The following is a 25,206-nucleotide window of genomic DNA, read 5'->3' as shown; positions in this document are numbered from 1 at the left end:
GCAAATGAAAATGCCTTCAGTGTATGGTGGATAAAAACCAGCTCTGTTCAGAGCTGGTGAGAAGCACTAGTTGTGCCTTCATATGAAATGAATGACCCATCAATAAGCATTCCAATATTAACACACTTAAAAAATACTAAGGAGCAGCTGGCAAGACGGCGTGCACCTATCATCCCAGCCTCCGCTACTTAGTGAGACCTTTGCAACTTAGTGAGACCCTGTTTCAAAATAAAGAATAAAAAATAGGGCTGGAGGTATGTGTAGCTTGGAGGTAGAATACCCCTGGGTTCCATCCCCAGTATTGCTAAATAAATAAATAAATAAATAGGGCTGGGGGTGCTAGCATGGTGGTACAAACCTGTAATCTAGTACTTGAGAGGCTGAGACAGGTTGATCACTGGTTCAAAGCCAACCTCAGCAATTTAGCAAGACCCTCAGCAATTTTCAAAATAAAAAAAACAAAGCCAGAAAAAAAAAAGCCAGGCCAACATAGTGACATATGCCTATAATCCTAGTTACTTGGAAAGTTAAAACAGGAGTATCACAGGTTCAAGACCAATCTCAGAAATTTAGCGGGACTCTCAGCAACCTAAAATGATCCTGTTTCAAAATAAAAAACAAGCCAGGTGTAGTGGCTTAAGTAAATTAATATGTAAAACATTAACAAGCTGGGTATGGTGGTATACACCTGTAATCCCAGTACTTGGGAGGCTGAGACAAGAGGATCGCAGGTTTGTAGTCAGCCTCAGCAATTTAGGCCCTCTACAATTTAGTGAGACCGTTTTAAAATAAAAAATAAAATAGGACTGGGAGTGTAGCTCAGTAGTAGAATGCCCTTGAGTTCAATCCTTGGTAAAATAAATAAATAAATAAATAAATAAATAAATGGCCTGGGGGTATAATTCTGAGGTACAATATCTCTGGGCTCAATCGAGAAATACCAAACCAAAAATAATAAAATAACACAGTCAGGCATGGTGGTGCATGCTTGTAATCCCAGTACTTGGGAGGCTGATACAGAAGGATCACAGATTAGAGGATAGCCTCAGAAAGTAATGAGACTGTCATCAACCTAGAGAGACCCTGTTTCTTCAAAAATAAAAACTAAAATAGACCCTGTTTCAAAATAAAAAATAAAATAGGGTTGGGGTTGTAGCTTGGAGGTAGAATGCCCTTGGGTTCAATCCCAATACCACAAAAATACATACATACATACATACATACCTGGCTGTGGTGGTGTACACTTGTAATCCCAGTACCTGGGAGGCTGAGACAGGAGGATCGCAGGTTCATGAGCAGCCTCAGCTACTTTGTGAGGCCCTTCCCAACTTAGTGAGACCCTGTTTCAAAATAAAGAATAAAAAGTAGGGCTGGAGATGCAGCTTGGATATAGAATGTCCCTGGGTTCAATTCTTGATACCATAAAAATAAGTAAATAAATAAATAAATAAAATAAAAATAGGGCTGGGGGTATAGGTTATAGGTAGAATGCCCCTGGGTTCAATTCCCAGTACCACAAAAAATAAAATAAATAAATAAAAAGGGCTAGGTAGACCAGAGGCATTCAGAATGCCCCTGGTTTCAATTCCTGGTACCAAAAATAAATTAAAAATTAAAATTAAAGCCGGGCGTGGTGGCGCACGCTTGTAATTCCAGCGCTTGGGAGGCTGAGACAGGAGGATCGCGCAGGTTCGAAGCCAGCCGCGCGCGCTGGCTTAGGAGACCCTGTTTCCAAATAAAAATGTAAAAATAGGTCTGGGAGTGGGCTTTTCTACCTCCGGGCTATACTCCCAGACCTATTTTATATTTTATTTGGAAACAGGGTCTCACTAAGTTGCTGAGAGCCTCACTAAGTAGCTGAGGCTGGCTTCGAACCTGCGCCATCCTCCTGTCTCAGCTTCCCAACCACGCCCGGCCTGTCTACCTTCTTTCTACAAAAACACACCCAGCATCACATGCTAGACCCTGGAACCACTAGTGGATACAGCTTACTGGTGTTTACAGTGCAGAGGGGAAGTTAATTGCGATTGGAAATGTATAAAAGCTTTTCCTTGTTCAGTACAACTTTCCATTATTTCAGAATAGAGAGAAGCTTTGTTGATCTCTCAAATTCTCTGGGAAAGACTGAAGGAGGAGTGAGAGAAACCGAAAGAAAGGGACCACAGTGTCTTCAGTGAATGCACTGCAAAGGAAGGAGGCATGAGGGAGAAACCTAGAGAATCAAAGAGACTTTGGGAGCGTGGGCATGGTGGCACGTGTCTGCAATCCCAGTACTGGGGAGGCTGAGCCTGCAATTTAGTGAGACCCCATTTCAAAGTAAAAAAATAAATACATAAAAATAGAGCTGAGGTATGGCTCAGAGGTAGAATGTCTCTAGGTTCCATTACCAGTACCATAAACAAGCAAACAAACAAATAAGAAACTGGAGATACGGCAACAGATTTCAATGCATGGGTCCTGATTCAAATAACCAAAGTGTAAAATAGTAAAAATAATGTTTATGAGACAACTAGATATTTGAAAGCTGACTAGATACTTGATAGTAGGGATTTATTATTAATAATTTTAAATTTTATAATGGTGTTATAATTATGCTGAAGCTATCCTTGAACCTGCAATCCTCCTGTCTCAGCTTCCCAACTCCTGGAATTACAGGCATGTGCCACCATGCGCACCTAATTTTCTTTTTCTTTCTTTCTTTCTTTCTTTCCTTCTTTCTTTCTATTTTCCTTTCTTCCTTTTTTTTTTTTTTTTTTGGTACTGGGGTACTGGGGATATGGAACCCAGAGGCATTCTACTTCTGAGTTACACTCTCGGCCCTATTTAATTTTTATTTTCAAACAGGGTCTTACTATTTTACGGAGGGCCTCACTAAGTTGCTTTCTTAGTGACTTGCTCACTAATTTCAAACCTGCAATCAATCTTCCTGTCTCCATTTCCCAAGTCTTGGCATTACAAGTGTGCACCACCACTCCAGTTCATAATTATGCTTTTTGAACGTTCTTTTTAGAGATACATACTGAAATATTTATGGACATGATGTTATGATATTTGGAATTTGCATCAAAATAATAATGTTGGGGAGAAGTGTCTACTAGAAGCAAAATTGAAGACTGAGTGGACAGTAGGGGCTGGATCACGAAGGGTCATGTGGATGTATTATGCTTTTCCCCATCTTTGTATATATTTGAAAGAATGGTCATATTTATGATTCCTTCAGACTTCTACTTTAGTGAAAATAGTGAAAAGGAAAGGAGGGAATAGTATGGGAAAGGGGCTATTAGCCTGGAGCCTGGACATTTGATCTGGGAGTGGGACAGGGTCCAGGCTACAGGGGGCAGGAGGGCAGATGCTGGGCGAAAGACAGCACGGGAGTGTGAGAGGGGAGAGGAGACCGAAGAGGGAAGTAGGCCCACTGTGCTTCCTCTTCTTCCATCTTTTTTTTTTTCCCTCCTACTTACTACTTACTCAACATCTCTGTAGATGAAAAATCATCTTGGGAAATTAGCAGCAAAGATTCTCAGGCGCGAAGCCGTGGTGTTCTAATTCAGGCGGCAGGGCCTTGGGATCAGCCTTCTCAGCACCCCCTGTGCTTGGAGAACTGGCTCCTTGTGAGCCCCAGAACCTGGCCCCTGCAAGTGGCTTGGCATTTATGTCACTAACCTTTACTTTGCCAGACTATGACCAAACCACCTGCCTTCCAAAACCTCTGTGACAGCGGTCGACTGCTTCAAGACTGGAAAAGAAATCAAAGAGATGAAAGATTATGCGAAGGAACTATTTATTGATTTCCTTTAATGTGTCTATGGAAAATATGCAAATGCTGAGGGTCTCTTGAGTAGGGAAAAGAAATTCATTAGCCAGCTACGGCTTGAAAGGCGTATCCTTTAAGACCTTCTAACCCTCTGTGCCGATGTTCTCTGATTTTATATTCACTGAACAACCTTCTGATTTTTAATGGAGCTCCACTACAGAGGGGAAAAATCAAAACACTTAATGGTTGCTATGAGTAACACGGTTCTCTTGATAGTTCTAGCTTTTATCGTCAATTTTAGTAAATTGATCTTTTGCCTTCCAAGTTTCCAGAAAGCCTCTTGTTCAAAAGAACTAGGCCACCAAGATCTTAACGCACATCAGCAAACTAACACACTTAGGCTTTAGAACTGGATAAGGTAGCCAGGTGTGGCACATGCTTGGAATCCCAGTCCTTGGGAGGCTGAGACAGGAGAATCGTAGGTCAGAGGACAGCCTCAGCAGACTCTTATCGATGTAGTGAGACTCTGTTTCAAAATAAAAATAAGACAGGTGTGGTGGCGCACGCTTGTAATCCCAGCATTTGGGAGGCTGAGACAGGAGAATTTCGGTTCGCGGCCAGCCTCAGTTACTTAGTGAGGCCCTCCACAACTCAGTGAGACCCTGTTTCAAAATAAAATATAAAAAATAGGGCTGGGTTTGTAGCTCAGAGGCAGAATGCTTCTGGGTTCCATCCCCAGAACTGCAATAATAATAATAATAATAATAATAATAATAATAATAATAATAATATAGGGCTGGGGGGTGTAGCTTAGAGGTAGAATGCCCCTGGGCTCAATCCCCAGTATCAAAAAAATTTTTAAATAAAAAATAGAACTGGATAAGGTAATAAATCAGACCCTGGATATGAGCTGGAACTACCAGAGCAGTAATCCCATGGCTGAGCCATCAGTGCATTAAGGGGAACAAGCTACTCCTTTGCCTACACATTCTTGACTGCATCCTTCCCCATATGGGGCAATCAGAAGTTATGACTACTAAGCAGGCTGCAGCCTTATTTAACTAGAACCCAGTTCTGCTCAAGCATAAAAAAGTCTCCAGAGTCTGAGATCAGCCAGGTTGAGGAAAGAATTGTTGTTTTTGTTTGTTTGTTTGTTTTGTTTTGTTGCAGGTCTGGGGATGTAACCCAGGGGCATTCTACCTCTGAGCTAATCCCCAGCCCTATTTTTTATTCTTTATTTTGAGACAGGGTCTCACTAAGTTGGGAGGGCCTCACTAAGTAGCTGAGGCTGCTCATAAACCGTGATCCTCCAGTCTCAGCCTCCCGAATGCTGGGATTACAAGTGTGTGTCACAACGTCTGGCTGAAGAAAGAGGTTTTGAAGCAAATAGGGCAATGGGAAGGTGCCAGAGCTTTGATGCTGGTCAAGATATTCTCAGAGACTGATGTGTCTTTCTCTGCTACCTCTGATATAAAGACTCTCCCACAGAACAAGCTGCAGTCAGCTAGACTCAGTTCAGTTCAAAGGATTTTTCTTCCTTGTGCCACCCCCTATTTCACCCACTCCAAGCTAAAAGAAAAGGAGGCAAATGCCTAAGGCCTTCCAGGGGGCTTTCTGTTCTCTCTTGTAACCTGTGGGATATAATATTGTGCTTGAATCACACCAACCCCGAGGGACCTGCTGGCATCCCTTCAAGCCTGCCTCTAGCTGGCGCCTCCTGGCTCTCTACTGGCTAGGGTTAGAGTTATGAAGTCACCTCTTGCCCCTCAAGGACTCCATGAGGCACAGGTTACAGGGGCAGCAAGTGGTCAGGAGGCAGGCAGGGCCAGAGCTACTTTACAGGAAAGCCTGAGTGCAAACCCCTCAACACTGAACCTTGGCCAGGTAGGGGGAACTGACCAAACCTTTGCTCTGATTGGGACAGGAGACAGTGTGAGTGTTGAAGTTAGCCTGGTTTGTGTGTGTGTGTTGGGGAGGGGCGCACGTCTGTAATCCCAGTACTTGAGAGACTGAGACAGCCTCCGCAAGTAGTGAGACTCTCATCAACCTAATGAGACCCTGTTTCAAAATAAAAATAAGGGCCGGGCGTGGTGGCGCGCGCTTGTAATCCCAGCATTTGAGAGGCTGAGACAGGAGGATGGCACTGGTTCGGAGCCAGCCGCGCTGGCTGACCCTGTTTCCACATAAAAAGGTTAAAAAATAGGTTTGGGAGTGTAGCCCGTGGGAGTGTATCCCGGAGGTAGAAGGGCTTCCAGGGACCCCAGTACCACCACACACACAAAAAAAAAGAATAAAAAAAATAGGGCTAGGAGGTAAAATGCCCTTGGGTTCCATTCCGAGTACCGCAATAAAAACAAAATAGGGCTGGGGGGTGTAGATTGGAGATAGAACCCCCCTGGGTTCAATCTCCAGTATCAGGGGAAAAGGGAGCGTCTGGTCAGCTAAACACACACACACTACCAAGAAGTAATGCTCCTCAGTCACAATTTCTAGTTTAAAAAGCGGGAAGAGGATTCTGTCAAGTGTTTCAGAGGATTTGCTGGAGCAGTCTAGCTGGGCAGAAGTGTCAGGTGAGCGAGGCCCAGGGGTCAGGGCCAGGCGGGAGGTGAGCGGTGAGGACCCGGCGCGGAGGGGCGGGGCGGGAAGGGCCGACCCGGCGGCGGCCAGGGCCGGAAGCGCGCCCCCTGGCGTCGGGCCGGCCGCAGCGCCGCGCGCAGCTCCCCGAGGCCCCGCCCAGCGCGCGTGCGCGGCGCGGCTCCGGGCGCTCTTCAGAAGCGCGGCTCTAGAGTTCCGGCCGGAAAGCTTAAGCGGAAGGACGGCGGCCGGCGATGGCTGGGGCTGAGCCGGGCGGCCGGGGCTCGCGCTGCCTTCCGGTGCTGCGGGGCCTGCGGTGCAGCGGTTGAGGGGACGAGCCCGCAGGGCCGCCCGGGGGTTCGGGCCCGCTCCCGGCCTCCTTCCTCGGCGGCCCGGCGCCTCGGCCCGCGCCCCGCGAGGGACTCCAGCTCAGGCGAGTTTGACTCGTTTGAAGGTAAAAGTCCACCCTCCAGTTGAGGTCCAGTGGAGGCCTTCTGTGGTGTGTCCAGCACGGTTAGGGGGGAGCTGTACCAGACCCCGAGGACTCCAGGGCAGTGGGCGCGTGGAACCGCGCGGAGAGCCAGACTCCTGACCATCAGAGACTCCTGGGAATCAGGGTTTGGGGTTTGTTTGTTTCTTTGGGGGTACTGGGGATGGAGCCCAGGGGCATTCTACCTCCGAGCCACACCCCTAGCCCTACTTTTTATTCTTTATATTGAAAAAAACAGGGTCTCGCTAAGTAGCTGAGGCTGCCCGCGAACCGCGATCCTCCTTTCTCAGCCTCCCAAATGCTGGGATTACAAGCGTGCAGCGCCACGCCTGGCTTTATTTATTTTGAAACTGGATTTCACTAAAACTTTAGAGGGCCTTACTAAATTGCTGCGGCTGATGTAATTTTTTCTATCAAAATGTTAAACATATGCTTGGCTCGGTAATACATGCCTGTAATCCCAGTACTTTGGAGGCAGAGACAGGAGGATCGCAGGTTCAAAGTCAGCCTCAGCAACTTAGCAAGGTTCTCAACAACTTAGTGAGACCCTGATTCCAGAGTTTTTAAAAAGCTAAAACATTAGGCTTCTAAGGACTCTGAAAAAGTAATTCTTATCTCTGGTTTCACTTTATCAGTGTTGGGTACATGAGACATTACTGTATTTGAAATGTATCTATGGCCATAATATGGTAAAAAGGCTTTCTTTATTTGACTTCAGTCCCTAATCCCTATTTATAACATTTTTTATAAGAATCAGTAGTCTCTGAGTTCTCAGCAGCCCAATTACAAAAGGAATTTTAGAATATCACACACTTTATTAGTACAGTGTACTAATAAACAGCCTGGCTGTTGTTAAATGTTTTGAAGTGAATTCCAAAAGATAAATTAGTGAATATTAAATATCTAACCTGCTTATATCTTGAATCTTTCTTTTTTTTTTTGCGGTACTGAGGATGGAACTCAGGGGCATTTTACCTCCAAGCTACACCCCCAGTCCTTTTTTTTTTTTTTTAATTCCTTATTTGGAAACGGTCTCACTGAGTTGCAAAGGGCCTAAGTAGTAGCTGAGGCAGTCATCGAACTGCAATCTTTCTGTCTCAGCCTCCCAGATGCTGGTATTAGAAGCACCCACCACCACACCCAGCTTGCATCTTTCCTAATTATGTACAGTATGTGTAATGTGATTTTTTGGGGGGGAGGCTACCAGAAATTGAACCCAGGGGCATTCTACTCCCCAACCTATTTATTTTTAATTTTTAACAGGGTCTCAATAAGCTGCTGAGGATGGTGTCAAACCTGTGATCTTCCTGCTTCAGCCTCCCACGCAATGAGATTACAAGTGTGTACCACCTCGCCCAGCTTGCAATGTGATTTTTATGAAGCTATAAGCAGTGTATACATATAATCCTGTGACATGGTTTTCTTAGTTATTAATACTTTATATAAACATTTCTTATATCTCTGACACTTATTTATAGCTATATGATATTTAATTGTGTCAATAGACCATAGTTGGTTTAGTGCTTAAAGTAGCAGCCTAAGAACAAGTCTATGTAGCTGTGCCTTTTTTTTTCCAGCACAGAAATGTTTTATTCATGCTGATTTTTGCCAATAAATTTTTTGGGGTGTGATATTAGGGATTGAACCCAGGGGTGTTCTATCTCTGAGCTACACCCTCAGCCCTTTTTATTTTTTATCTTAATTAATTTATTCATTTTTATTTATTTATTTTTTAACTTTTTGTGTGTGTGCATGTGTGCTCCTGGGCATGGAACCCAGGGGCTTTTCCACCTCCGGGCTATACTCCCAGACCTGTTTTCTATTTTATTTGGAAACAGGGTCTCACTAAGTTGCTGAGAGCCCCACTAAGTAGCTGAGGCTGGCTTCGAACCTGTGCGATCCTCTTGTCTCAGCCTCCCAAGTGCTGGGATTACAAGCATGCACCACCATGCCTGGCATTATTTTTTGTTTTGAAACAGGGTCTTGCTAGGTTGTTGACAGTCTCTTTAAATTGCTGAGGCTGGCCATGAATCTGTGGTCCTCCTGTCTCACCCTCCCAAGTACTGGGATTACAGCATTTCTCACCACACCCAGGTAGTCCACAATTTAAAAGAACTCATTAATTTGGGAGGCTGAGACTGGATGATCACAGTTCGGTTCGGTTCACAGACAGCCTCAGATACTTAGTGAGGCCCTGTTTCAAAACAAAGAATAAAAAATAGGGCAGGGGATGTATTTTGGGGGACGAATACCCCTGGGTTTCATCTCCAGACCTGAAAAAAAAACTCATTCCTAGCCAGGTGGGAGTGGTGGCACATGCTTGTATCACAGTATTTGATAAGCTGAGACAGAAGGATTGTAGGTTTGCAGCCAGCCACAGTAGCATCCAATTTAGTGAGACTGTTTCAAAATAAACAATAAAATAGGACCACGGCTGTAGCTCAACAACAACAACAAAAAAGGCCTGGCGTGGTAGTGCACACTTGTAAGTAACCCCTAAAAAAATAAGTTAAATAAATAAATTAAAAATTTCAAAAACTAAAAATAGGACTTGGGGTTAGCTCGGAGGTGCAGTGCCCCTGGGTTCCATCCCCAGTATAGCAAAAAAAAAAAAAAAGAAAGGAAGGAAGGAAGGAAGAACTCTTTCCACATGTCTACATTTCTTTTTTCTTTCATTTTCTTTTTTTTCTTTCTTTTTTTTTTTTTTTTTTTTTTGTGTGTGTGGTACTGGGGGTGGAATTCAGGGGCATTCTACCTCTGGGTGATATCTTCAGCCCTGTATTTTATTCTTTATTTGGAAATAGTCTCACTGAGTTGCAAAGGGCCTCACTAAGTAGCTGAGGCTGGCTTCGAACCTGTGTGATCCTCCTGTCTCAGCTTCCCAAATGCTGGGATTGTAAGTGTGCGCCACCACGCCTGGCTTTTTTTCTTTATTTTGAAAAAGGTCTCACTGAGTTGCAAAGGACCTCACTCACTAAGTACTTGAAGCTGTCTGAAAATCTGTCTCAGCCTCCAGAATACTGGGATTACTAGCATGCGCCACCACGCCCAGCTTTCATTCTTCCACTTCTCCATTTTGACTTTTCTACGTAATTGTATGAGATCATTCAAATTTTCGTACATTTTTTTCCCCCAGGTCTGGGGTTTGAACCCAGGGGCATTCTACTTCCGAGCTACACCCCCTGCCCTTTTTTGTATTCTTTATTTTGAAACCAAGTCTTACTGAGTTTCAGAGGGCCTCACTAAGTAGCTGAGGCTGTCTGCAAACTGTGATCCTCCACCGCAATCCTCCGGTCTCAGCCTCCCGAAGGCTGGGATTACAAGCGTGCACCACCACGCCCGGCTGTACATATTCTTTAATTTTCTTTTCCTTCGCAGTCAAAGCACCACTGATACTGAGACTGTTGATTTGTTGTTTTTACCATGCTTAATAGTTTCTAGCATTGTCTGTTGAGATTATGACTTCACCAGCCCTTCCAGTTTTATATTTTGCATACATTTTAATAAAACAAGGGCTAGGCCACACAGTACTTAAACATTTGTGCAAGTACTGATGTATTGATTAAGATACTGATAATGGCAAAAAAAATAGGTCAAGCTGGGTGTGGTGGTACATGCTATAATCACAGTACTGGGGAGGTGGAGACAGGATCTCAGGTTCAGGGTGAGGCTCTGTTTATATACATATATATAAATTTTTATTTTTTTTATTTTTGCAGTACTGGGGGTGGAACCCAGGGGCATTTTACCTTTGAGCTACACCCCCCCAGCACTATTTTTTATTCTTTATTTTGAAACAGGGTCTCACTGGGTTTCAAAGGGCCTCACTAAGTAGCTGAGGCTGTCCATGAACCAGGATCCTCCTGTCTCAGCCCCCTGAATGCTGGGATTACAACTGTGTGCCACCATGCCCAGCTCAATATTGTGTGTGTGTGTGTGGGGGGTACTGGGGATAGAGGTACACCCTCAGCCATATTTTGTTATTTTATTTTGAAACAAAAGTCTCACTAAGTTGCAAAGGACCTCACTAATTTTAGGGGGCTGGCCATTCTCAGCCTCCCAAGAATCACAAGTGTGTATCACCATGCCTGGCTAAAATAAATTTTTAAAAAGGGTTGGGGTGTAGCTTGGAGGTAAAATGCTCCTGGGTTCAATCCTTAATACCAAAAAAGAATGGTAAGTTCCCAAATAGTACTACCATAAGACAAATAGAAATGTTCTTCCATAAGTTGTTACCAGGTGATATACAAAGTGTTTATTGTATGAAGTTGTATAAAAATTGAAAGTATGGAAGTCAAGGGCTACCTGAACTTACTGCTTTTTATTATGCATTGGAAATACAGAAAGTGGGCCTTGATTTATGACCATTTAGGAGTGGTCCACATAGTGAATTAAGCTGCTTCCTTCTTCCCAAATTCTGTTTATTGCCCTCACCTCTCTTTCCATAGGCTTACCTCCACTTATTTCTGATAAGTTATGGTGATTTTTTTTATCTTTTTATGACATGTAAACCCTTTTTATTTTCCGCAGCGTTTTTCTATTTGTAGCCGTCTGTTTGCATTCTGGCTGGGAACACTGGGATCATTTTCATCATGCCTACAGTAGTGGTAATGGACGTATCCCTTTCCATGACCCGACCTGTGTCTGTTGAAGGGTCTGAGGAATATCAACGTAAGCACCTAGCAGCCCACGGTTTGACGATGCTATTTGAACACATGGCCACAAATTACAAGCTTGAATTTACAGCCTTGGTGGTTTTTTCATCACTTTGGGAACTGATGGTCCCCTTCACAAGAGATTATAACACCCTACAGGTATTGAAAAGAAATAAGTTATTAAGATAATTTTAATAATTTTAATTATTATTAGAATATGGACAAAGCCTAAAATTATTGGGAGGAAAACGGTATTGTAATATTTCACTATATTTTTAGAATTTGAAATTATTTAATATTAAGAGTATGGGTACATAATTTGTGTAGCTATAAAACAGGATTCACGACCAGTAGATCTTATACCTTTCTTTGGTGGCGCTATGAGAGGGGGGTGAGAGTTGTTTCTTCTCTTGGAGTCTAGAATTCTCTGAAAGGTGAGCATCTTAGGATACGATGCTCTGTTCCCTAAAATTCAGCTTCAGTAGTGTTCATCCCTTTGTCCCTCCATCCTCTCTCCTTCCCTTCCTTCATGTGTGATACTCAGGATTGAACACATGGGCATTCTACCTGTGAGTTATAGCCCCAACCCCCCACACACACTTTGTGGTACTGGGGATGGAACCCAGGGGCATTCTACCTCCAAGCTACACTCCCAGCTCCATTTTGTATTTTTACTTTGAAACAGGGTCTCACTGAGTTGCAAAGGGTCTCACAAGTAGCTAAAGCTGTCCTCGAACCGCGATCCTCCTGTCTCAGTCTACCAAATGCTGGGATTGCAAGCGTGCCCCACCACACCCGGCTTATTCTTTATTTTGAAACAGGGTCTCACTGAGTTGCAAAGGGCCTCACTAAGTGTCTGAGGCTGGTCACGAACCTGGATCCTCCTGTCTCAGCCTCCCAAATGCTGGGATTAGAAGCCTGTGCTACCACACCTGTCGCTCAAGCCCTTTTTACTTATTTTGAAACAAGATTTCACAAAGTTGCCAAGGCTTGGACTTGTGATCTTCCTGTGTCAATCTCCCAAGTTCTAGGATCATAGGTGTGCACCACTCAGCTAATGCTACTTTTTTTTCTAACTTCCTACAGAATTTGAAATGAAAAATTAATCCGTATAAGAACAGCCCTTATTATAGAGTAATTTCAAATGATATTTACTCTCCACAAACTATCTTTGGTTTTGGTTTTTCTTGTTGTTGGTAGTGGTGTGGTGGTGGTATTGGGGATTGAACCTAGAGACATTCTATCTCCAAGCTCTACCTTCAATCCTTACTATTTTTTATTTTTGAAACAGGGTCTCACTAAATTGCTGAGGCTGGTCTCAAACTTGGAATCCTCCTGTCTTAGTCTCCCAAGTTCTTGGATTACAGGAGCATGCCACTGTACCCATTCTAACTTTCATTTATAGATTCAAGAAATTAGAATTTTTAAACCTTGAACAATAGATACTGTCTTCCAAATGTGTTTTCTGAAGTATGCCAGAGAATTTACTTTCTGACATGTCTCAGTCATTAATATTTCCAACAGTGCTCAGCATAGTGCCTTCCCCAGAGTGAACAGTCAATGCTTGTGGAATTAAACTGAACAGTTTAACAATTGTTAGACAATATAGAAATCCAGGATCAACATAGTTTGGATATTTAAATTATTTATTTATTTTTTGTGGTACTGGGGGTGGAAACCCAGGGCTTTTCTACCTCCGGGCTATACTCCAGATCTTTTTTTTTTTTTTTTTTTTTTTTTTTTTTTGTAATACTGGGGTTTCTGGAAACCCTTCTGCCTCCGGGCTAGACTTCCAGACCTATTTTATACTTTTTTTTATTTGGAAACAGGGTCTCCTAAGCCAGCATGGCTGGCTTCGAACCTGTGCTATCCTCCTGTCTCCACCTCCCAGCTCAGGGATTACAAGCGTGCGCCACCACATCCAGCCATCCCAGATCTATTTTATACCTTATTTGGAAAGAGGGTCTCACCCAGTTGCTGAGAGCCTCACTAAGTAGCTGAGGCTGGCTTCGAACCTGTGTGATCCTCCTGTCTCAGCCTCCCAAGTGCTGGGATTAGAAGAGTGCGCCACCACGCCAGGCTCCATAGTTTGGATTTTTTTTAATATAAATAATAAATTTTCATTAAGGCATTTATTATTTCACTTTTTTGTGTGTGTGTATGTGGTACGGGAAATTGAATATAGGGGCATTTGTACAACTTCGAGCTACGCCCCCATTCCTATTTTATTTTTATTTTGAAACAAGATCTCACTAGGTTAATTAGAGTTTCACTACTTGCTGAGGCTGTTCTTGACCATGCAGTCCTCCTTTTTCAGCTGGTGGTAGTGGGGATTAAAGCCACAGGCATTCTACCTCTGAGCTACACCCCTAGCCCTATTTTATTTTTTATTCTGAAACAGGGTCTTACTAAGTTGCAGGCCTTACTTAGTTGAGGGCCTCCCTAAGTTATTGAGGCTGGCTCAAACTTATCCTTCAGTCTCTAAGGTACTAGGACTACCTACTACTACTACTACTGTGCCTGGCTTATCACACTTTTTTTTTTTCTGATATAACCAAAACTTTATTTTTTTATTTTTATTGGTGCATTATACTCTCACATCATTCGCACTTTTGTTTAATGTGTGTGCCACTGGGAATTGAACTCGGGCATTTAACCTCCAAGCTACATCTCCAGCTCTATTTTATTTTTATTGTGAAACAGGGTCTTGCTAGGTTTATGAAAGTCTATTTACTGAGGCTGTCCTCAAACCTGCAATTCTCCTGTTTCAGCCTCCCAAGTACTAGAATTACAAGCATACACCACCATGCCCATGCCCAACTCACACATATTTATTTATTTATTTATTTATTTATTTATTTATTTATTTATTGCGGTACTAGAACCCAGGAGCATTGTACCTCCAAGCTACACCCCCAGCCCTATTTTTCAGTTTTTTTTTTTTTTTTTTGAAACAGTCTCACTGAGTTGCGAAAGGGCCTCGCTGAGTAGCTGAGGCCATCTGTGAACAGTGATCCTCTGCTCTCCACCCCCCTAATCCTAGTATTACAAGCATACACCACCACACCCGGCTTCCAACTCACACATTTTGTAAGAGATTCAAAAAAACCTTTTTTTAAAAAATAACTGCACTGCTTTCTTTTCTCCCTTTGTCCCTCCCTCCCTCTCTTTCTTTCATCAGACTATGTTGTGCAGCCTGGTATTGAACTCATGATTTTCCTGCCTCAGTATCCTGAGTAGCTGGGATTTCAGGTGTGTGCCATGGCATCCCGCATGTACTGGCTTTCTTATAAAGGAGTAAGTTAAGGATTTCCAATATTCAGCAGTTAGGAAATTTCGAGACTTGCTATATAAGGAATGTGGAGTAATGGCTAAGCAGAACCCTGCAGTGAGATGCTTGAGTTCACATCTAGGTTCTTTCACCTCTAGTCAAGAAACCTGGCAATGCTACTTAATCTTTCCATGCCCTAGATTACTCCTTTAAAAGTCACATTAAGCTGGATGTGGTAGTACATGCCTGTAATTCCAGGTACTCAGGAGGCTGAGGCAGGAGGACTGAAAGTTTGAGGCTAGCCTGGGCAACTTAGTGAGCTCCTATCTCAAAAAAAAGGATGGGGATATAACTCGGTGGTAGAGCATTTGCCTAGCATGTGTGAGACCTTGCGTTCAATTCCCAATAGCACACAAATACACTCACAAAAAAAATATAGGATTAATAATGTTGTGATAATTAAGTACCTGTAAAATGCCTAGAATGGTGTTTAGGATGTAGTTTATATTCGGTCAGTTTTATTCTTTCCGTGATGTGTTTGTCATTTCTTTATTTTTGTGGAGTTGGGGATTGAACTTGGGGCTTTCCACCTCCAAGCTGTACCTCCAGACCTTTTTATTTCTTGTTTTGAAACAGTCTGTATATAGGTTGCTGAGACTCACTAAATTACTGAGACTGTCCTCGAACCTGCAGTCCTTCGGTCTCAGCCTCTCAAGTACTGGAATTACAGGCATGGGCTACCATGTCTTTCTCATTTTAATATATTTCTTCAAGGTCCACTTATAAAAGTCTAAACTTGGGGGACTGTCTACTGTCAGCTATAACAAGAGGATGGAATAAAAGCTTATTATTTATTTTTGCGGTACTGGGGATGGAATCCAGGAGCATTCTACCTCTGAGCTATACATCCAGCCTTACTTTTTATTCTTTATTTTGAAACAGGGTCTCACTGAGTTGCAAAGGGCCTCACTAAGTATCTGAGGCTGGCCATGAACCGGGATCCTCCTGTCTAAGCCTCCCAAATGCTGAGATTACAAGTGTGTGCCACCATGCCGAGCAATTATCTGCCGCAGACTGCTCAATCGAAATTGCCGTGAGTCCACTCACGATCAAATAATCTCAGAAAAGATGGGCGAAGGATTAGGGTGCCGTTCTGCAGCCGCTTGTCTGCAGCAATTCTTTCCCCTCTAGGAAATAAATTTCTTTAAGTTCCTATTTATGGCGCTTCTGGAAAGAATCTGACATGGACAAAAGCTTCTTGAGCTATTGACATTTTATTACAAGAACCCAGAAAATTTATATCCTTCAGTGGGATTAATAGTAAAAAAAAGAAAGGAGAGTAATCACCATAAATCAATAATCAAGGTAAAAAAAAGTTAGTCCGGCATTCAAGAGATTAGTTCAGAATCTTCTTCGGATCCCGCAGCAGATCCAGCTGCCCTTGCGAAGGGCAAATTCCAGAAGAAACGGCACGCCCAGGGTTTGGAGGCCTCTCATGGAATCTTCTTTAACTTTTTTGGAACTTTCCATCTTTAGGGCTTAGTCCATATGGCAGGCATGGGGAGATGTGGCGATCCAGGTGGATGTGATAGAATTCTCCCAGGTGTCATCCTGCCTTGTCTTCTAAATTCTGAAAGCTTAAGCAAACTCACAACACAGTTTGGCTGATAAACACCAAAAAAATACCATGAAGTTTTTAGATTTAGTTGTCAGATGTATTTCCTTAGCTGCTGAACACTTTTCCTCAAACGATAGGCTTATTAGGAACCTATTCCTCTTTTAACAATCCATTTCCACACCACAATCCTTCTGCAACCTGCTTTTAATCTTTCTAATTCCTTTCTTTCCCATTTGGGACAATCTTATAAGCTCTTCTTCATACAAGAATCCTTTCTTATTCTCGCCATATTTCCTTTCTTTTACACATACACATTTATTATATCTGTCCTTTGTTCTGACATATTCATTTCTTGGCCACGTGGTGCCTCCCTGTCTCGGGCAGCGCTCATACTGGGTGTAAAGGTTAAGAATCTTCCTAGCCTTCAGCTCTATTGTATTGGGCAGTATTAGCTGCTCATAAAGTTTATCTTCTCTGTATCTAGGCAGGATCGCAAGGATAAACAGTTATTGGTTGCCTCTCCTTTAGGGCTAATGGTTTCAGTTAACTTAATGCTTTTACTGTGTGTTAATGAAAGTCAGAGATAGAGGGGAAATCCGCGTTTTGTAATTGCTGTAACGGGAATGCTGCCACTGCATCTGAATTCTAACTAGATTTTATTACTATATGAACAAAGCCGAGGACGTTTAGAGGCTTAGACAAATTACCAGAAAGTTTATTTTCCACTGACTCAGTTTCTCTCACAGTCCTGATCTTACACCACCGGAGCAATTCGTGTGGAGAGTTAAAATGAATCATTACCAAAAGAATAATAGTTATGAAAGAATATCTAAAAGTGGGGGGAGTACTTTGGCCAGAGACGACACCCTCTCTTGGGGCTTTTTTTTTTTGCCAATTAGCTACGTGGGAGGTCATCGCTCAATGCAGATGCCGAGAGGAAGCAGGTGGTCTCGGCAATTATCCTTTATTTAAATTGAGAAATTTATTTAAGTTGAGAAAGTCTGTTTTTCTTTAAGAGCCTCATTGCCAGGTGCACATGGTTGTAATCCCAGCATTTGGAAGGCTGAGACAGGAGGGTGGCGGTTTAAGGACATCCTCAGCTACTTAGTGAGGCCCTTTGTTCTCAGTGAGACCCTGTTTCAAAATAAAGAATAAAAAATAGGGCTGGGGATATAGCTCACTGGTAGAATGCCCCTGGGTTCCATCCTCAGTACCGCAAAACAAAACAACCTTGAAACTCAAAAGTCCCCCACATAACATTCACACATTAAATGGTTTATTAAAAATTAACAACAAATTAGCTGGGCATGGTGGTGCAAGCTTGTAATCCCAGCATTCGGAAGGCTGAGACTGGAGGATCGCAGTTTGCAGATAGACTCAGCTACTTGGTGAGGCCCTGTTTCAAAAAAATAAAGAACAGACCGGTGTGGTGGTGCACTCTTGTAATCCCAGCACTGGGAGGCTGAGACAGGAGGATCACACAGGTTCGAAGCCAGCCTCAGCTACTTAGTGAGGCTCTCAGCAACTTAGACTCTGTTTCCAAATAAAGTATAAAATAGGTCTGGGAGTATAGCCTAGAGGAAGGAAAGCCCCTGGCTTTCACCCCCAATACCACACATACACACACACACACACACACACACACACACACACACAAAACTGAAGAATAATGACCAATTTTGTTTTTTATTCAATAAGGAAGCGTTAAGTAATATGGACGACTATGACAAAACCTGCTTGGAGTCTGCATTAGTTGGTGTTTGCAATATCGTTCAGCAAGAGTGGGGTGGTGCAATTCCTTGCCAGGTAATGATCAATTTTTCTCATATTCCTACTAAGTTCAAAGCTTTAACCACCTTGGTACTTTAATCTTTGGGCTGTAACGCAGCATGCATTGTGATTTGTACACACTACATTTTATACTGTTGATGTCTTTCTTAAGGAAGGTATTAAATCACTCTAATCACATCACACTAATCTAAATCACAGCTGTGCTCAAAAAACAGCAAAACTTTGCCTTAAGGAAAGCATCCTCCTAGTAAATTGACTTACTGCAAACTAATACTGTTTGTATAAAAGACAAAGAGCTCCCAGTGGAATTTTAGAACTACGCTCCCTGGAAGGGGTGATTATAATTTTGAGTGATAGGATTATAAACATTAGTACAGTATAGTCTATCTTCATTATCTCATGTAGCATTTATTTTAGCAAACATTTAACCATCTCAATTCTCTGAGTTATCCAGAAAGTTAGGAATATAAATGTCATCGAATCTGTTGCTCTTTACATAGAGTCCACAATAGGTCCCTTCAATTAGAGCAGAATAGCAGCAGGAAAAGAGAATTGGAAGTTTGCTACAAGCAGGTATTTTGAGAAGTAGTAGCATAGTTAGAAGGAGAAAGCAAATACTACTAAAAGGAAAATTGTAACAGTCTGCAACAGGAATGGACAAACTTCTTTTTTATGCTGTTAAAATTATTCAACTGTGCTGTTATGGCATGAAAGTCAGAGATAACCGGTGTTTTGCTGTGTTCAAATAAAACTTGCCTCAGTGCCAGCCAGTGGACTAGACTTCATTTATGGGGCATAGTTTGCTGGTCTCTGGTATACGACTGTTTATTATAGGCTCAAAAACAGGATTCCTCAGTATCAGTGGTGCCACTGATGTTTATTTTTTAATTAAAAATAAGATTGTGATTACTTGGGAGAGATAAAAAGGATTGTTTCAAAGAAATAGGAGAGAAAGCCAGATATGGTGTGGCACACCTATAGTTCCAGTACTTGAGAGGCTGACAGGACAATTGCAGGTTCAAGGCCAGCCTCAGCAACTTAGGCCCTCCGTAACTTAGTGTGACCCTGTTTCAAAATAAAAATAAAATAGAGTTGGGGATGTGGCCCTGGTAGAATGCCCCTGGGTTCAATCCCCTGTAACACACACACACACACACACACACACACACACACACACACACACAGTAGGAGGGACTATAGGAAGTCTTGGAGCTACTCTTTATGTAGATTGTGGAGATGGTTGCATAACAATGCAGTTGTTGAAACTGTATTCTAAAAAGGATCAGTTTTACTACATGTAATTTTAAAAATTTTTCTTTTTTTGTGCTGGGTGTTGAACCCAATGGCATTCTACCTCTGAGCTACACCCCATACATCCCCAGCCTTATTTTATTATTATTATTTTATTTTATTATTTGTGATACTAGGGATGGAACACAGGGGCATTCTAACTCCAAGCAACGCCCCCAGCCCTATTGTATATTCTTTATTTTGAAACAGGATATCACTGAGTTGCAAAGGGCCTCACTAAATAGCTGAGGCTGTCCTTGAACCATGGTCCTCCTGTCTCAGCCTCCCAAATGCTGGGATTGCAAGTATGTGCCACTCCAGCTTGACCCTGAGCTATTACTAAAAGGTTAAATTGAATCACTTTAGTGGATACTTGATAAAGAAGCCAGTAAATACTTTTTTCTTTCTTTTCTTTTCCCTTCCTCCCTCCCTCTCTCATTTCCCTTCCCCTTTCCTTTACCCCTCCTTCCCTCCCTTGCTTCTTTCTTTTTTTTCTTTTTTTTCTTGTCCTGAGAATTGAACCAAGGGGTATTCTACTTCTAAGCTACACTCCCAGCCCTATTTTTTATTTATTTTGAAACAAGGTCTCACTGAGTTGCAAAGGGCCTCACTAAATAGCGGAGGCTGTCTGTGAACCTATGATCCTCCTTGTCTCAGCCTCCCAAATACTGGGATTACAAGTAAACACCACTGTACCCACCTCAACAAATGCCTTTTGATCAGTTCCTTTCAGAATTAGTTTTAAAAGCTTGGCACTATACTTTATAGGCATTATTTATTTTGGTAAATCCATACAAGTGTAATATCTAATTTCTAACAGTATACCGAATAAATGAAATCTTGTCATTATCTTCTGAATTGGTAGCCAGCAGGTAGCTCACTTTCATTTGTTAGGTGGTCTTAGAAAAAAAATTTAAAAATCAGACCTTGTGCACCATCCAGACTTCTGCCTTTTGATGTCTTTATTTGAAAGAAAAAAAATCTCTAAAGCCAAACATGCTAGTGCACGCTTGTGATAGTGCAGTGCCTGGGAGGCTGAGACAGGTGGATCTCAGGTTCACAGCCAGCCTTAGCAACTTAGGCCCTCTGCAACTTAGTGAGACCCTATTTCAAAATAAAGAATCAAATAGGGCTGGAGGTGTAGCTCAGGGGTAAAATATCCCTGGGTTCGATCTACAGTACTACTAAAAGAAAAGAAGAACAAAAGAAAGAATGAAAGAATCTGACTTTGAGAGTCACCTTACCCCAAAGGCAAGGGACTGGACCTAAATCTACTAAGACTTGCTAAATGATCAGATCTAAAACACTGTACTAGAGGTGGTGGTCAATAACCATATATTAGCAAGTTTGTTTATATGTAGAATTTTTCAAGATTTTAGACAACTGGACTGTATCTTCATTAGCTGAGTAAATCACAGCACATGACATATTGAAATATTTCATTGTCATACAGTATCAGAAAAAGCAAGTGACAGAAGTAAATCTTTGTAGCGATTTTGGGTACCTAGAAAAAGAATTGCCTTGTAGTCTATTGATGCCTTCCCCAAAGATGAGATCCCTCCAGGGGACCTCCATTAAGCATTCTCGGGCTCTAGAAGGAAAGGCCAATCTTGTTATTTCACGTGATACCAGCTACACTGCCTTAATGGCTTATTATTACCAAGTTACTAGACTGGGCTAAGGAGGACAAAAGTGATCCCCATTGGGATGCCTGAGAAGTCCACCCTGCTCACAGGGTTGCCCTGAAGCACTAGGAAAATGAAAATGGTTTGGGCAGCTACCATCTATGGTTGGTATACTTTATTTGGTTTTTCAAATTACAGGTTCATTAAGTATATATTATTAATGGTCTTATACCCTTCTGGTTAAATATCCTGTATAATGTCACGGACTAAGCTCAGTCGGGTCGTTACTGTCCGCTCCCGGTCAAATCCTCAGAAAGATGGGGCAAAAGGCAGGTGAGGTTCTGCAGAATCTTATATGCAGCGGTTCTTTCCCCTCTATGAATTCCTTAAGTTTTTAGGTACGACGCTTTAGAAAGAACCTGAGATGGACAAAGGCTTCTTGAGCCAATGACACTTTATTACAAAAACCCCAAGAAATTTATACCCTTTACCAGTAAAGTTAAGAAAAAGGGGGGGTGGGTGTCTTTCAGCTGGCTGTTGGCCCTCGAAGAATTAACTCCTGTTCCTCTCCAAGGTCTTGCAGATAAGCAGTTCCAGGTGGCAGCCTCCCAGAATAGTCAAGGCTTGGGAGCTTCTCGGGGAATCTTCTTTAACTTTTCCTGGAACTTTTTCATCTTTTTGGGCTCAGTTCATATAGCAAGTGTGGGGAAATGTGGTGATTCAGGTGGATGTGATGGAGTTTCTTCAGGTGTTGGTACCTTATCTTCTAAGTCTGAAAGCTTAAGCATACTCACAACACAGTTTGGCAGACAAAATACCACAAACAACACCACAAGGTTCTTAGTTCTAATTGTCAGATGTATTTCCTTAACTGCTGAGCACTCTTCTTTAGACAACAAGCCTATTAAAAGCCTACTCATCTTTAATAATCCACTTCCCTGTCACAAACTCTCTGCAGCCTGCTTCTAACTTTCTAATTCCTTCCTTTCCCAGTTGGGACTTTCTTATGATAAGCTCTTCTTCATGCAAAAATGCTTTTCTTACTCTTACGGTATTTCCTTTCCTTCATACATATATATTTAGAACGTCTGTCCTTTATTTTGTCATATTCATTTCTAACTATGCGGTCAGTCAACAGTCTTTTTCTTTGGGTCTATTGTATTTGGGCAGCTAAGTTGTTTATCAACTAAATTGCTTTAAGGTCACACACAAGGTTTTTCTCTGTCTCTAGGCAGGATTTCAAGGGTAAACAGTTACTTTGAACTGAGCTACTTTGTCGGAGTTAATGGATAGGGATGAGGGTCGGAGGCCATTTGTGATTGCTGCAGCTGGGGTGCTTATCACAGTACCTGAATTCTGGCCAGTTTCTCATTATTATTGAGCAGAGCCAAGGACGTTTAGACAAATTATTAGAGAGTTTATTTTCACGGACTCAATTTCATAGTCCTGATCTCACATCACTGGAGCAATTCGTGTAGAAAGTTAAAAGGAATAAAAGTCATGAAGGGTATCTAAAAGTGGGGGGTACTTTGGCCAGAGACGACACCTCCTTCTCGGGGCTTGTTGCCGATTAACTATGTGGAGTGGGGTCTCAACACATAGATGCCGAGGCAGCAGGATATCTTGGCAGTATAAATATGTTATTTATGTATTTTAACTGTCCAGAGATAGAATTGTCATCTTTAAAAATAAAGTGGCAGCCGGGTGTGGGGGCACACGCTTGTAATCCCCGCACTTGGGAAGCTGAGACAGGGTGATTACGCAGGTTCGAAGCCAGCCTCAGCTGGCTTAAGAGACCCTGTTTCCAAATAAAATATAAAATAGGTCTGGGAGTGTAGCCCAGAGGTAGAAGGCCCCTGGTCCCATCCCCAGTGCCACCAAAAAATAAATAAATAAAAATAAAGTGGCAGCTGGGCATGGTGGCACATGCTTGTAATCCCCGCACTCGGGAGGCTGAGACAGGAGGATCACACAGGTTCGGAGCCAGCCTCAGCTACTTAGTGAGGCTCTCAGCAACCTAGTGAAACCCTGTTTCCAAATAAAATATAAAAAATAGATCTGGGAGTATAGCCCAGAAGTAGAAAGTCCCTGGGTTCCACCCCCAGTACCACTAAATAAATAAATAAATAATAAAGTGGCAGCTGGGCATGGTGGCGCACACTTGTAATCCCAGCATTTGGGAGGCTGAGATGGGAGGGTCACAGTTTACGGATAGCCTCAGCTACTTAGTGAGGCCCTTTGCAACTAAATGAGACCTAAGAGTTGGAGTTCTGGTTTTGATACAATTAAATGAAGTTGAGCATTTTTTCTTTAAGTTTTCAGAGTTAAGCTTTTAAAAAAATTAATCAAGGCTGGGCGTGGTGGTGTACACTTGTAATCCCCATGCTTGGGAGGCGGAGACAGGAGGATCGCGCAGGTTCAAAGCCAGCCTCACTGGCTTAAGAGACCCTGTTTCCAAATAAAAATAATATAAAAAATAGGTCTCGAAGTGTAGCCCAGAGGTAGAATGGTTTCCAGGAACCCCAGTACCACCAAATAAATAAATAAATAATTGAATAATTGAATAAAATGGAGTAAAATGCATACATTTTAAATACAGTTTACTGAATTTTATCAGATGTGTATGCCTATGTGACCACTACTATATTTAATACATAGAACATTTCTATCACCCCACAAACTTTCTCCGTGTCCCTTTTGAGAAATGAAAAAGTTGCTAAATGAAATTACTTTTGTTGTTTTGTTTGTTTTAATGGAATTACTACTTAAATATGCAATTTAATGTACAAACTCTGTCTCTATTTGCACCCAGGTTGTTCTGGTGACTGATGGCTGTCTTGGCATTGGTAGAGGGTCGCTGCGACATTCCTTAGCTACTCACAACCAGAGAAGTGAGAGCAACAGGTTCCCACTACCTTTTCCTTTCCCATCGAAGTTATATATCATGTGCATGGCAAATTTGGAGGAGGTAATACCTTTTATTAAGTTCTTTTCAGCTTGATTAGGTAAATTTTAGGGCTCTTAATATTTTAATACATTACTTATTCTTTATATTAGTATATTTAATATATTCTTTATTGTATATGCTCTAACTTTGTACTGCAAGAATCTTGCCCTTAAGCTGGGCGTGGTGGTGCACGCTTGTAATCCCAGCATTTGGGAGGCTGAGACCGGAGGATCGCAATTCATGGACAGCCTCAGCTACTTAGTGAGGCCCTCTGCAACTCAGTGAGACCCGGTTTCAAAATAAAGAATAAAATATAGGGCTGGGGGTGTAGCTCGGAGGTAGAATGCCCCTGGGTTCCATCCCTAGTACCAAAACAAAAAAAACCTTGCCCTTAACTTGCTTGTCTACAACAACGCCAGCAGCATGCTGGGAACACGGTAGATCCCTCTGTGGTACCGTTTGGGAAGCATTCCTTTTTGAGCAGCACCATTTCCCACCCTTCTTGTAGATGTGCATATACATGGCCAAAGGAACAACCCCATGTTTCTAAGAGGAAATGTGTATCAGTGCCTCCCTCTCCTCTCTCCCCTTTGTGTTTGTCATTTTGGTCTATTACTAGAAGCTGGTCAAAAGGGAGATTATTTTATTTTATTTTATTTTATTTTATTTTATTTATTTTTTTTTTTTAGGTACTGGGAATTGAACTCTTTTACCCCGGCTCTAAGATTTTTTTTTTTTATGTTAGTTATTTCCCCTACTAAGGAATTCTTATATTTATCCTACCAAAAATGCTGACAGAGATGTAATTTTGATTTTTTGGTAAGGTAACATTACTGTGATGGTATGTTTTATTAAACATTACTTCTTGGATTTCCCATTTATATGAGGAAGTTACCTCTTTTTATTCTCTCTGTAAAATATAAATGATTGCTCTTGCCAAAAGACGTTAGAAATATTTTGGAGGAAAGATGCAGTATAAATGCTAACTGTGGCCCGGCATGGTGGCACATGCCTGTAATCTTAGTACTTGGGAAGCGGAGAAAGAAGGATCACAGGCTCAAAGCCAGCCGTAGCAACTTAGCAAGGCTCTGTCTCAAAATAAAGAATAAAATAGGAGTAGGGGTGTAGATCAGAGGCAGAATGCCCCGGGTTCAATGTCTAGTCACACACACACCTCACACTCTCCAAGTT

The 25,206-nt window shown here is 42.2% G+C and overlaps 1 protein-coding gene across 4 annotated transcripts in view; it reads left to right on the top strand.

Moving 5' to 3' along the window:
* Positions 1-11,410: 11,410 nt before the first annotated feature.
* The window catches only part of INTS14 (integrator complex subunit 14), a gene marked incomplete at both ends in the record, with an annotated part of 41,296 nt that continues 27,500 nt past the window's right edge, over positions 11,411-25,206 (top strand). For 2 of the 4 annotated variants that reach the window (XM_080692312.1, XM_080692311.1), the window contains 3 exons: positions 11,411-11,632; positions 18,061-18,168; positions 23,881-24,036. In XM_080692312.1, the coding sequence (XP_080548438.1) occupies positions 11,411-11,632; positions 18,061-18,168; positions 23,881-24,036 (486 nt within the window). The remainder of the gene's footprint in view (positions 11,633-18,060; positions 18,169-23,880; positions 24,037-25,206) is intronic. The other 2 variants (XM_080692313.1, XM_080692314.1) reach the window with 2 other exon arrangements.

This window comes from Muscardinus avellanarius (genome assembly GCF_963383645.1).
Source record: "Muscardinus avellanarius genome assembly, chromosome: 3".
NCBI classification, from domain to species: domain Eukaryota; kingdom Metazoa; phylum Chordata; class Mammalia; order Rodentia; family Gliridae; genus Muscardinus; species Muscardinus avellanarius.
The sequence above is the reverse complement of the archived record's forward strand: the minus strand, read 5'-3'. Positions and strand labels throughout refer to the sequence as shown.